This window comes from Procambarus clarkii, chromosome 91 (genome assembly GCF_040958095.1).
Source record: "Procambarus clarkii isolate CNS0578487 chromosome 91, FALCON_Pclarkii_2.0, whole genome shotgun sequence".
Classification (NCBI taxonomy): domain Eukaryota; kingdom Metazoa; phylum Arthropoda; class Malacostraca; order Decapoda; family Cambaridae; genus Procambarus; species Procambarus clarkii.
This window is the reverse complement of record NC_091240.1, coordinates 13,110,908-13,124,230: the sequence shown is the minus strand read 5'-3', so window position 1 is coordinate 13,124,230 and position 13,323 is coordinate 13,110,908. Positions and strand designations below refer to the sequence as shown.

At 42.9% G+C, this 13,323-nt stretch overlaps 1 protein-coding gene across 1 annotated transcript in view; it reads left to right on the top strand.

Moving 5' to 3' along the window:
• The window catches only part of hob (bridge-like lipid transfer protein family member hobbit), a 118,498-nt gene that overhangs the window by 76,247 nt on the left and 28,928 nt on the right, over nucleotides 1-13,323 (top strand). The window contains exons 32-38 of the mRNA XM_045768139.2: nucleotides 152-355; nucleotides 1,460-1,561; nucleotides 2,010-2,112; nucleotides 6,443-6,652; nucleotides 6,751-6,902; nucleotides 7,130-7,324; nucleotides 11,505-11,662. Coding sequence (XP_045624095.1) covers nucleotides 152-355; nucleotides 1,460-1,561; nucleotides 2,010-2,112; nucleotides 6,443-6,652; nucleotides 6,751-6,902; nucleotides 7,130-7,324; nucleotides 11,505-11,662 — 1,124 coding nt within the window. The remainder of the gene's footprint in view (nucleotides 1-151; nucleotides 356-1,459; nucleotides 1,562-2,009; nucleotides 2,113-6,442; nucleotides 6,653-6,750; nucleotides 6,903-7,129; nucleotides 7,325-11,504; nucleotides 11,663-13,323) is intronic.

Here is a 13,323-nt window from a genome sequence, read left to right as displayed (position 1 = left end):
TTGGAAATGAGGTAATGATAATGATGGTGCTTTTAATCTGTTCCAATTTATTTTGTAATGTTCTCTTTTGTTACTCATCAGTGCATATTACAGTCACTGCCATATAATAATGCATTGGCATAATTTTCTAAAATGTGTCTTACCATTGCAGGGTGCATGGACAACCAATAATCGTGACATTGTCTTAGCGCTCTATGACTCCTGGACCAAGTCACAACAGTTGCGTCGTAATCTCACCCCTGATATAATAAAGAACTACAATCCAGAGGCTTCAACACCTCAAAAGCCTCGAAGTCGCTCTCTTACTGATGGCAACACTTCTCAGAGTCTTACTTCCCCAACAGCAGCATTGCAGGTACTATCTTTATTGAGCTGTCTTAATTAATGTGTGCACTTTCTGGAGGGAGTCCCTTGTGGCTCCCTCAAGCTACCATCACTGATATTGATGCCAACTATTAGGTGGACTTCTCCATCCTACCGGAGGCCCAAAGTCAGAACCTGGTCACCTCACAGAGGGGAAGAGAGCTTTGGCACTTATATATTAAATTATTAATTTATGCCACCACCGAGAAGGGCACCCAGAAAGTCAGTGAGCCGAAATACACCACAACTGGCTGCCTCCAAGAACTGCAGGCTCAAAAACTGCCATAGAACTCCCTAAACTGTGAAAATAATTATCGAAAATATTATAAACCAGCGCCTGCTCATTCACCCCACTTTTATCATCCTTTGGAAAGAGAAAGGGGGCAGGCTACGGCTCATTGGCCACCCGACCCTCAGTTCAACAAATGATGTAAGTGGGTCATTCCATCTCAAATCACCAAAGTCACTTATGGCTCCCACTTGACCTTCTTCAAATGCCATGAAATTTTGCAGTAAGATAGCCCTAGACCCCAAATGACACTTTGCAAAATATTAGAGCTCGATCTGCTTTGGTTCTTAAATAACAGGTCCATATACAATGGGCTCTTGTCCTGTTAATGCGTAAATACCACAAAAATGACCAACTTTGGCCCTTTGCTAAATCACTTGTATTGCCTGTAGGAGTGTGAAATTTGACATTCCAGGACAACTTTTGGTGTAGAATAACATAGTGTAATAAAAAAAGCAGTATGGGTGGCCATTCAGCTATCTATCCATGCTAAAATCACTGTAAAATTTTGTCGTGAGAAATTTGGACCCCAATTTGGAGACCACTTACTCATCAGCAAAAGGTCTAAATGCCATGATCTTTTGCAATGATGTATAACAAGCACAATATTATGCAGTGATGCAATATCAACTCTGTTGTATCCATATTTCAGAGTCATTCATTCATTTTCTTCACATAACTGTATATAGGATTCCTTTCAGATTTTCTCCTTTTCTGTATATTTTTTTTTAGTAAATATGCTCCATTCGTATCTCTGATGATGATTATGAAGATGTGTTTCCCTTAAAACTATTCTGATATCCTCAGGTCCCCCCTGTACAAGCAACACCATCACCTATGTCTCGTCTGCAATCAGGCCATGCTCAAGCAATGTTGCAACAGTTGATTGCAGAAGCAGACAATAATCAGGTACAGTTCATTAAAAAATAAAATATCAACATGCTTTTCTATATATTTTTCTTGTGATATCTTGTACAAATGATCTACCGGTAAATAAATTATAAATAAAAAGATACGTGACAAGAAGAGAAATCAGCTGATCTGTCACCTACAGAAGAACTGTTATAGATAAATTGAAAGGAAATATTTTTTTATTTTCATGATTTATTTTTTATCAATACAGTATATTTCTTCACCAGTATTACTGTATTATTTGTGAATTCGATTTTATTCTTGTATTTTTCATTATTTCTGCTTTTAGATGCATGCTAAGGCATGGTATATGTATTCTACAGATTTGGATGTTTGAATATAATTGAGCAAAAAATTGTCTCAAATGAGATAATCATACCAGCAGGTCAATTTGTCTAGTAAATATCTTTCATGTTACTTGTCATTAATGCTTTTGTCTTTTCAGGTGGCCTTCAGCGAGGATTGCTCAAACACAGAACCCCGAGATCAGACATTACATGGAGTCAAAGCTTGTACAACAGATGATGTTATTCACAAAAGGTGGCTCAGTAAGTACTGTCTAAGCTCACTTAACTGAATTATATGGGAAGGGCCTCCTGCCTGATAAGCCAAGACATTCAGATAAGCAGAATTCTTACAGGGAAAGTCCAAAAATGACCATATTCACAATTATTCGTACAACCACCACCATAATGCTTATTTACACACACAATATAAATCAAAAGTATAATTTAAAAGAGAAACTTCAGCTTGTTGTAGTTTGACCTCTTGTGTGATACTGTAGATTTTGAAATGGGTTGTTCTTGAAAATTTATGTAACCTAATTGTCAGTTATCCGAGTTTCTGTTTATATGTGGCGATGTTTGTGTGGGGGAAATCTGGCTAATAAGTTTATATGCTAATAAAATGATAGATATTTCTAAGATGCTCGAAGGACCACTCCCTTTATGGGAGAAATAAATTAAATGTTTAAATTGAATAAATTAGAGAACCAGTGGCTTATGGATCTCTATGATTAAATGTAATTAAATTCTAAAAATTCTATCCTTATGCCATAATGAACTGTAAATTCTATGAAATTCTAGAACCGATTCCCATGACACATTTTGGAGGTCTTCTATGAGGTTAGTCTACGTAATGCATGTAATATATAATAAATTGCATACGTAATAATATAATAAATGCATGTACATAGATTATAAATTATATGAGTAATGGTTAGTTGAACGCAATGTAAATATTATGACATATTAATGATTAAATCATGTACAATGGGGCCTCGACTTACGATGCTAATCCGTTCCCAGAGACGGATCGTAAGTCGAAGCGATTTTTCCCATAAGAAATAAAGGGAATTGAATTAATCCGTTCCCCACCCCTCCACAATATTAACATACAAATACATTTTATATTGAATACAATGTTTTGTTTTAACTACAATACAGTACCAAAGTTTCTCTTACCTTTATGGAGGGCTCTTGATGGTGTATGGAAGATGGTGATGAGGGGGGAGGAGGAGAGTTGTTACTGTTTGGAAGGGGAGTCCCCTTCCATTATCACATCAGGCAGTGATGTTTTCTCTGGGGTACTCTCTCTCCTACGTTTTGCCTGAATACCACTAGGACCTGGTTGTGGTTCAGTGCTTGTCTCACTACAAATTTGTCAAGAGACATTTGTTTTCCCTTCGTTTTAACATTTGTCTGTAATGATGCATCAGTGTCATTGAATAGGGGCAATGACCTACTGCAGCTTGATTTGGGTGAGTCGTTTCAGCAAAGGTTTGCAATTCTTCCCATGCTGCACACATTTTCTTAGTTGTTGAGGAAGAGACATTCTGTACTCTTGTTTCTGCTCTATGGTCATCCTTACATGGGTTTTCATATGTTGAGCCTTACCACTGACTTTCCTGGGACTCATGGCGTGATATATAATAATTACTTATTGTTCAAAATGCAAAAAATCACCACAAAAGCGGAATTTCTTATAGGCGCGATCGTCACTAAGTGGGCAGCTGTAGTAAACTGAGGCAGGTCGGCCGTGTGACAGGGAACCACGTGCTCGGTTCCGGAACACAAATTAACATTTTAAGATTATCTTGAGATGATTTCGGGGCTTTAGTGTCCCCGCGACCTGGTCCTCGACCAGGCCTCCACCCCCAGGAAGCAGCCCGTGACAGCTGACTAACACCCAGGTACCTATTTTACTGCTAGGTAACAGGGGCATAGGGTAAAAGAAACTCTACCCATTGTTTCTTGCCGGCGCCTGGGATCGAACCCAGAACCACAGCATCACAAGTCCAGCGTGCTGTCCGCTCGGTCGACCGGCTCCTGGGTACAGGAGTGAGTACAAGCCCCAACCAAAATACATGTCCAAAAAGCTACAAGATAGGAAGAAGGCTCGTAGGTTACACATGTAAGGACAAGACCAATCCAGTGAATTTCTATCTAGTTTTAATCTGGCTCAAAATTGTGTATACTGTACTATGGACTTAACAACAGAAAATATTATAGTACCCCTTTTTGTAGAATATAATACTGTGGGTCAAACCAGACCGAAAAGTTACAATAAACGTGTTTAACTAATTTTGGAAGGTGGCTATAGCAATCTACGAAATACATGTCAAACTCTCAGTGCTTGAACATTTCTAACAATGCTGCCAATGCTGGTGTTGCCAGTCATCTTGCTTTTGGGTTCGGTCGTGTAGTTTCTGCCTCCCATGTTTGTCCCTCTTTTGTCCTTGGCTTTGGGTAGATAGCTCCAGGGAGACGAGGGCTTTCCCCAGAAAACCAGCGTTGAATGTAATGAAACGCTATTTTCTGGGTGAGACCTGGAGGCTTCCCAGCAACCCTCCTTCTTCCCGGTCAGCGTTTTTTCACGTGTTTTGACATTTAGCCTCACACTGTGGTGTGAATAGCCGGCATGGGGGGGGGGGTTCTGTGGGCTCCCCCTTCCCACTCCGGTGGGGGGGGGGAGGAGCAGTGCAGACAAGCGGTGTGGCACGTGTGACATCATGCTCATTTGCTCGTTTTCAATTGGGGAGTTTTGTCCACTCGTTAGTTTTCAGTAGTAGTTTTAACCAGAATAGGGGTTTGATTTGAGGCGCTTACCTTTCTGGGTACCTGGCCTGGTTGATAGCAGATGCTCCAAATCACATGCACTTCTATAGGCCATTGCCCCACCCCCCCTCCTGAGAGGGGCCGGATTCTATTTCGTGATCCCCAGCAGGCCTAGAACTTCATTCACACTGATGTCAAAGTCTAATAATATACATATCAGCCTGGATTGCTCCTGGGAGCCTCCAGGTCTCACCCAGAAAGTGGTATTTCATTACATTCAACGCTGGGTTTTTTTACACGTACATGTTCAGGGAAGGAAATTTAACAATTTACAATGAAAAAAAATTGGGAACACTTTATTTTTATTGAACAGCCAGAATGTCACAATAAATGTGGCACATTACAGAGGTTAAGAATTACATTGTGGCAAAATACCAATTTAAACTATTGCACGGCCATATGCGGAAGAAAAGAATGGTATTAGACCATGTGATTAGACTGTAGGGACAGAGAGGAACACTTGGAGAATGACTAAGAAGTGTGTGAAGAACCCAACTACATTTCCAACTACAGGAAAGAGATGGTTGGGTGGCCCATTTCTATCTGGCCCCAAACAAGGTATTTGACAGTCCCACACAAGTAGTTGTTATGGAAACGAACATGCTGGACGGGTGACATGGATGAAATATTGTCTAACTGACAGAAAGATGAAGGGAGTAATCAGAGGTAAAGTATCTGACTGGAAAAGATGCAAGATGTAAGACCTGGCGAACAGCTAGAAGCCGGAGTCAGGCATCAATCACCTCACCCTATGTTGACCAGACCACACACTAGAAATTGAAGGGACGACGACGTTTCGGTCCGTCCTGGACCATTCTCAAGTCGATACCTCACCCTATGCTTCGCCACTCCCTACGATTAAGGGGGTTAGGTGAATCGTAGAGGGAGGTGTACCCACACTTATAAATGTTTTGATTTTTCCCTTGTGAGCAAGTTACAGCCCCTCTCCTGTGCCAGGTAAGTCCACTATGGGCTCACCATAGCCCGTGCTACTTGGAACTTTTTGTTCCTAGAAGCTGAATCTTAAATAACAACAACCTTGTGAGCTCAGTATACCTGTATTCACCTAGTTGAACTCGGCTAGTTGTACTTACCTAGTTGTGCTTGCGGGGGTTGAGCTTTGGCTCTTTGGTCCCGCCTCTCAACCTGTTAACCAACTGGTGTACAGATTCTTGAGCCTGCTGGGCTCTATCAAATCTGCATTTGAAACTGTGTATGGAGTCTGCCTGCACCACATCACTGCATAATGCATTCCATTTGTTAACTACTGTACTCTGACTGAAAAAATTCTTTCTAATGTGTGTGTGGCTCATTTGGGTACTAAGTTTCCATCTGTGTCCCATTGTTTGTGTTTCACCCATGCTAAAGAGTTTGTCTTTGTCCACCCTGTCAATTCCCCCTGAGAATTTTGTAGGTGGTTATTGTGTGTCCCCTTACTCTTCTGTTTTCCAGGGACATGAGGTTTAGCTTCCTTAGCCTTTTCTCGTAGCTCATACCTCTCAGTTCTGGGACTAGTCTGGTGGCATACCTGTATCAGTTCATCAGAGTGTACTCCTGAAGATGTCACATTGCTGACAACAGGATGCCTAAAAATTCTACATAATTCTACTGCCAGTGTTGTTCTGCCTGACTGTGATCCTTGTCATATGACACCACAGTTCTTAATATAGGGAGCCACCGGGTGTGATATCTCAAAAAGGATATATTTTTATTTTCAGTGATAAAATATTTTGTATTAATTATTGTTGTTTTATTGTTTCAGTTGAGCTAGTCAATAGTCAAGTTCTGCTTAAAGGTTGTGAAACACAGGGTTACGTCATTCTGAGTGCAGCAAAAGCCCAAATTCTTCAACGTATCCATCGCCCCGTCTGGCAAGATCACTCTCTTGTTACCAAGACCACTTGGTTTGGGTCACTGGAGTGCATGCAGTACTATGCTACAGTTAATGCTGGAGATAAGGAGACACAAATGGGTATGATGAATTTCAAAATATATTAATCCATATTTGATTTATAGTTTTGGTATACAGTTTAAATGGAATGTACGTTATTTAATGGCATTCGCCCTCAGACAACATCATGTGGCTGACGGTGGACAACATAGAAGAAAAGGATGGTCAAGTAATAAATGAAGTGGCTGATATTGTTGGGAGTGGCCAGTCAGTTGGTGGTGTTGTGTCACAGACAGTTGGCTCAATGGATGAAAGTGATGATGAGCATCAGGTATGTGAACCCTTACTTTGACCTTCTCTGCTTCACATCACATCCCTCACAGTTTATTAACTCCAAAGTGCAGTCATCAGCATATGATGATTTATGGCAGGTGTCAATGTTTACATTGCATCATCTTTAAACATTGTCATTGCATTTACATTGTATCATATCCAATTATATCCAATTACTCTGCTGTTACATCATGTTAAATTATTATAATTTTGGTTTAATTGCAGCTGCAAAGAATTGTTTCACGTTGTCATTGTGAGTTTTATTATGTGTCATATGGAGAGACTGGCCTTGACTTGTCACTCATGGAAGAAGTTCAGCCACCACTACCAGAAGACGACTTATGGAATCGGAATGTTGAAGCTGTGGACACCTTCACTCTCATGCATCATGACTTGTGTGCTAGTACTAATTCCTTACAGGTGAAGTATTGTTTTAATTTATTGCATTCTCAAAATTAAAAAATATAATAAAACTCAGAGGTTTGAGATTTGTCTTTCCTGGAAAGGCCTTGTCAATAGCTACCTAAACTAAGCATTGGTTTAGCTTTGCTTTATGGAGCTGCATCAGAACTTTGAGACCTATTAATATTTACCACCAGCCACGACCAGCTTCCATCTTGCTGTATGAGGCCAAGCATAAGCACAACTAAACAAGCAACTTTATGAAAATTAAAAACTCTAGAGGTAATGCACCTGACCACTACTTACCTCTCAGTAGTAAGGGGTGGTCAGGTGCATTACCTTCGGATGCTTAAATTTTCCACCCAGGTCAACCATGGCTTCCTCTAGGAGGATAGAAATAGCCTAAGCTACTCCATTCTTTTGAGATGATTTGATTGCCTCAATAAACTTACTTGGACATGAGACACCAGCTCTTCTAGCTAGAGAGAACATCTCCTTTGACAAGGCTCACCCTACTGCTCCTCCCCACCCCTCCCCTTCCCCCTTATCCCGGCTCCCAAGCGTCTGAGGGTTTCGGAGTCGTGGCAGGGTAAGATAAGACTTGTGTGGCTTCGGGGGCTAAAAATGGCCTTTGACAGAGTTCCACATAAAAGGTTGTTCTGGAAACTGGAACATATTGGAGGAGTGACAGGTAGGCTTCTAACATGAATGAAACATTTTCTAACTGACAGAAAAGTGAGGGTAGTAATCAGAGTCTGTGTATCGAACTGGAGAAAAGTCATGAGTGGAGTACCACAGGGTTCAGTTCTTGCACCTATGTAAGTTCAGTTCATTGTCTACATAAATGATCTATCAGATGGAATACAGAATTATATGAACATGTTTGCTGATGATGCCAAGATACTAGTGAAGTTATGAAACTTAGACAGTTGTCATGCACCTCAAGAAGACCTAGAGGAAACAAGTGTATGCAGCATCACTTTGCAAATGGCATTTTATGTGAATAAATGCCATGTTATGGAATGTGGAATAGGAGAACATAGACCATACACGCCCTTCAAATTATATGAGAAATCTTTAAAGAATTCTGATAAAAAAAGAGATCTAGGAGTGGTTCTAGATAGAAAACTATCACCTGAGGATCCACATAAAGAATATTATGCAAGGAGTCTATGCTACACTTTCCGATTTCAGAATTGCTTTTACACACATGGATGGTGAAATACTTTCACGACTTGTTAGACCAAAGCTGGAATATGCAGCGGTTATATGGTGCCCATATCTTAAGAAGTACATCAACAAACTGGAAAGGGTGCAAAGACATGCCACTAAGTGGCTCCCAGAACTTAAGGACGAGCTACGAGGAGAGATTAAAGGCATTAAATATGCCAAAAATTAAAAGATAGAAGAAAAAGAGGTGATATGATCACTACATACTAAATAGTAATGGGAATCGAAAAAATTGATAGGGAAGAATTTCTGAAACCTGGAACTTCAAGAACAAGAGGTCATAGATTTAAACTAACTAAACAAAGCTGCTGAAGAAATATAAGAAAATTAACTTTCACAAACAGAGTGGTAGACGGTTGGAACAAGTTAGGTGAGAAGGTGGTGGAGGCCATAACCGTCTGTAATTTCAAAGTGTTATATGACAAAGAGTGCTGGGAAGACGGGACACCACGAGTGTAGCTCTCATCCTGTAACTACACTTAGGTAATTACAGTCCTTGACAAAAATGAGTTTCCAAATTGGGCTCTTCATTGAGCCAAGAAAGGCCTTTGATACTGTGAACAATAACTATCTCTTACTTAAACATCACCATTATGGAATCCGAGGCCTCGCCTTGAACTAAGAATCCTATCTTAGTGACTGACACCAATGTGTAGCCATCAATGATATAACCTCTCCCACTCTACCATTAACCATAGGAGTGCCACAGGGCACCATCCCAGAACCTCTCCTATCAATGATCTGCCAAATGTCTAACATTCTTAAACCTATTGTGACGTGAACTGGGATAGCGCAGTTACTATCCTGGCAGGTGTTGTGCCAATCGCATATTAATAAAAAAAAATTAAAGCTTTTTACAGTGTACAAATTGCAAGTGAAAAAACAAGAGAATAAACACTTTAAAATATTTAATTTAACAGACTTAAACAAAATTTACTTTAATCACTGTGATGAGCCAAGTTTATTGTAATTACCTAAGTGTAAATACCTAAGTGTAGTTACAGGATGAGAGCTACGCTCGTGGTGTCCCGTCTACCCAGCACTCTTTGTCATATAATGCTTTGAAACCACTAACAGTTTTGGCCCCCACCACCTTCTCACCTAACTTGTTCCAACCGTCTACCACTCTGAACAAATCCACAAGGGCCGTGACGAGGATTCGAACCTGCGTCCAGGAGCATCCCAGACACTGCCTTAATCGACTGAGCTACGACAGGGTTAAAAGTGTTGAAACCGAAGTTCTACTGAACTTACTGGATCCCGTAGCCTCTCCGAGGCACAAACCAGGCTTTTACACAACCCCCCCCCTGCACCCGAGCTATGTCAATAGGCCGTTCTCCCTCTTCGCCCTTACATCATCACACACAGAAATCACACTAACGGCCTGCTCAAAGGGACAGAGCAACCCTCAACTTGCACAAAACAGGAGGGGACGCAAGGGTCTCCACAATCGGACCCGAGAGCCCCCGGGGGTTTCCCAGGGCCCCTAGACTGGGTCTGCTAAGGGTTATCCCAGGTAGGGCACTGCTAACCGTCGCCCCAAACTACCAAGCAAACTGCTAACAAATATAACAGAAAAACCACACAAGTGGACAATGTACCCAGAGGGAACAGAGCCGGCCGCTGTCATAGGTGAAAACTAGCTACGCAGTACCCTGCGCCCCACCAGTGCTATAACTACCACTTACCCCAAGGCAAACAAGGGAGGAAAATTCCTAAACACTCGGGGCGGCCAAACGCCAAGCAGCGAAAAGCCAACAGAGGTAGACCAAGGTGACTTGTGGAAGGCAACCCCAAGCCCCAAGGGCGGTACTTACAGGGCATTCAGGGAAGGTGACCCTAAGCACATGCAGCCCGAGTACCTGAGAATACTACTCCCAGCTCACACGACCACTGTAAGAGCAGCACTGCAAACAAGTCACAGCACTGAGACAAGACCGGAGCTGGAGCCACACGACCATGCACTATCCCATCAGCCCAGGAACTGGGCCGGGGATCGCCGGTGCAGGGGTCTGGGGCTCCCCCTTCCCGGGGAGGGGGGAGCTGTGCAGACATGCGGCGTGGCTCGTGTGACGTCATGCTTGTTAGTTCGTTTTCTGGAGGAGTTCTGTCCACTCGTTTGTCGATTTTTGTTGTTAAAAAGAATAGGAGTTTGTTTTGTGGCACTTACTTTTCTGGGTGCCTGTCCCGGTCGATGGCAGATATAGAATGCTCCAAATCACATGTGCAATTCTATGGGCCATTGCTCCCCGTGCCTCTCTGAGGGGACCAGGTTCTTGCTGGTGGTCCCCGGCAGGCCTAGAACTCCACCCACATTGACTGATGCAAAATAGTTAGGGTATCCATATCAGCCATGGATGGCTGATATGGAGGGAGGGATGCCGGGGAGCCTCCGGGACTCCCCAGAAAATGGCATTTCATTACATTCAATGCTGGGTTTTTTTTTTTTTTGCCTGCTTTGATGTCCAGCTGAGATGTGGATGGCTGGCACAGGGGTTCTTGGGCTGCCCTTTTCCCCTCCCGTGGAGGGGGAAGCTGCGCAGACAGTGGCGTCATGCTCCTTTGCTCGTTTCTTTTGGGAAGTTCTGTCCATTTGTTCGGCTTTTGGTAGCAATATTTTCACCAGAATAGCCATTTGTTTTGGGAAGCTTACCTTTCTGGGTGCCTGACTCGGTCGATGGCAGACATAGAATGCTTCCAACCACACAGGGGTTTCTATAGGCCATTGTTCCATATGCCTCTTTAAGGGGGTCAAGTTCTGGCTCGTGGTCCTGGTAGGCCCACAGAACTCCATACACATGACTGATGTCAAAGTCTGACATTACCATATCAGCCTGGATAGCTCCGGGAGCCTCCGGGTCTCACCCAGAAAATGGCGTTTCATTACATTCAACTCTGGTTTTTTATTTTTAGTAGTTAAACATTTATGTACTGTATATAGTATAGTGTATATTTATTTTTCCCTCAGTACAATATGGTGGTAGACATACTAAATAACTTGCTACTGTATGTGGACCCAATGAAAAAGGAGGCAACGGAGGCTGTAGCACGAATGAGGTTTCAGCTACAGCTGTATTCCAGAGATGACCAGCGAAAACCTATAATTCGGCTTCAAAACCAAGTCAGGTAAATTAAGTCCAATTTTCTCTTCAGAGTTTAGCAGTTTCTTTTTTATTAATGCATAGAGGATATTATGCTGGATACATTTTATATACATCATTTCTGCAGAAAAAATGACAAGGAATATTGTAAAAATAGGTTACTGTATATATATATATATATACAGAGCACCACTTGGTTTCCACACTTCAGTTATCCGAAAGTTCCAGTTTCCCAATTGGGGTTGGTGAGTCACGCTACACGAACCAAGTTCAGGTGAGGAAGCGGGGTGGTGGATGGATGGATTGGTGGGTGGGAGTTGGTCCAGTTTACTCACTGACCCTGTCGGGCACCACCACTCTAGAGGGCCTTCTACCCTGTGACTTCACAGATTCATAGCCTATTGTTCCCATTGTTTTGATATATCACGAGGCTGGAGTGTTCATTCTGTGACTTTGTTTTACATATCTGCACAATGAAGGAACATCTGTGCACCATGTCCGCTCCAAATGTATGCATTGTATCAGTGATGGCTGACTGGTGGATGGGTGGGTGGGTGGATGGGGGATCTTAGGTGGGAGGCAGTATATGAGAGAGGGAGGGAGGGAGGCAGGCAGTGAGGGAGAGATGCTAGGAAGTAGGCTGGAACCTGTCCCCTTCAGCCCACATCAAGAGGATAACATCAGCGGCATATGCCAGGCTGGCCAACATACGAACGGCATTCAGAAACTTGTGTAAAGAATCATTCAGAACTTTTATACCACATATGTCAGGCCAATCCTGGAGTATGCAGCCCCAGCATGGAGTCCATATGCTCAAGGATAAGACTAAACTGGAAAAGGTTCAAAGGTTTGCCATCAGACTAGTACCCGAGCTGAGAGGAATGAGCTTCGAGGAGAGACTACGGGAATTAAACCTCACTTCGCTGGAAGACAGAAGAGTTAGGGGGGGACATGATCACCACATTCAAGATTCTGAAGGGAATTGATAGGGTAGATAAAGACAGGCTATTTAACACAAGGGGCACACGCACAAGGGGACACAGGTGGAAACTGAGTGCCCAAATGAGCCATAGAGATATTAGAAAGAACTTTTTTAGTGGATGACAAATGGAATGCATTAGGAAGTGATGTGGTAGAGGCTGAGGTAGATATGATACAGCCCAATAGGCTCGGGAATCTGTACACCTGTTGATTGACGGTTGAGAGGCGGGACCAAAGAGCCAGAGCTCAACCCCCGCAAACACAACTAGGTGAGTACATAATATATATGTATATATGTGTATGTATACTTTTTCTTTCGGAAGGGGCTCTGTTCCCTTCTCTATTGATGGGGTGCTGGGGAAGCAGCTTGCTCTGTTGCCTCTCGCATGGTCCCACAGTTAGTGGGCGATTTTGGTTGTCTTCCAGCCTCTGATGGTGGCGGCGGACGGCTTCTTCCCCTTTGGGGGAATCATGGCAGGCGGGGTGGTCTTCTTCCCTTGAGCTTCATCATGTCATCATAGTGGGTGCGTTGGACGTGGTCGATCCGCCCCATCCTTCTGGGGTTCCCGTCTGCTCTGTGCAGGCACAGGCCTGGCGAATCTGCGGTTCTTCTGGACTTCTTCAGTCTGCGCCCTGGATTCTATGCCCTCATCAGAGGACTGTTGTCTCCTGTCCGGCTTCTGTTGGGGACGGGTGCCTGGATGG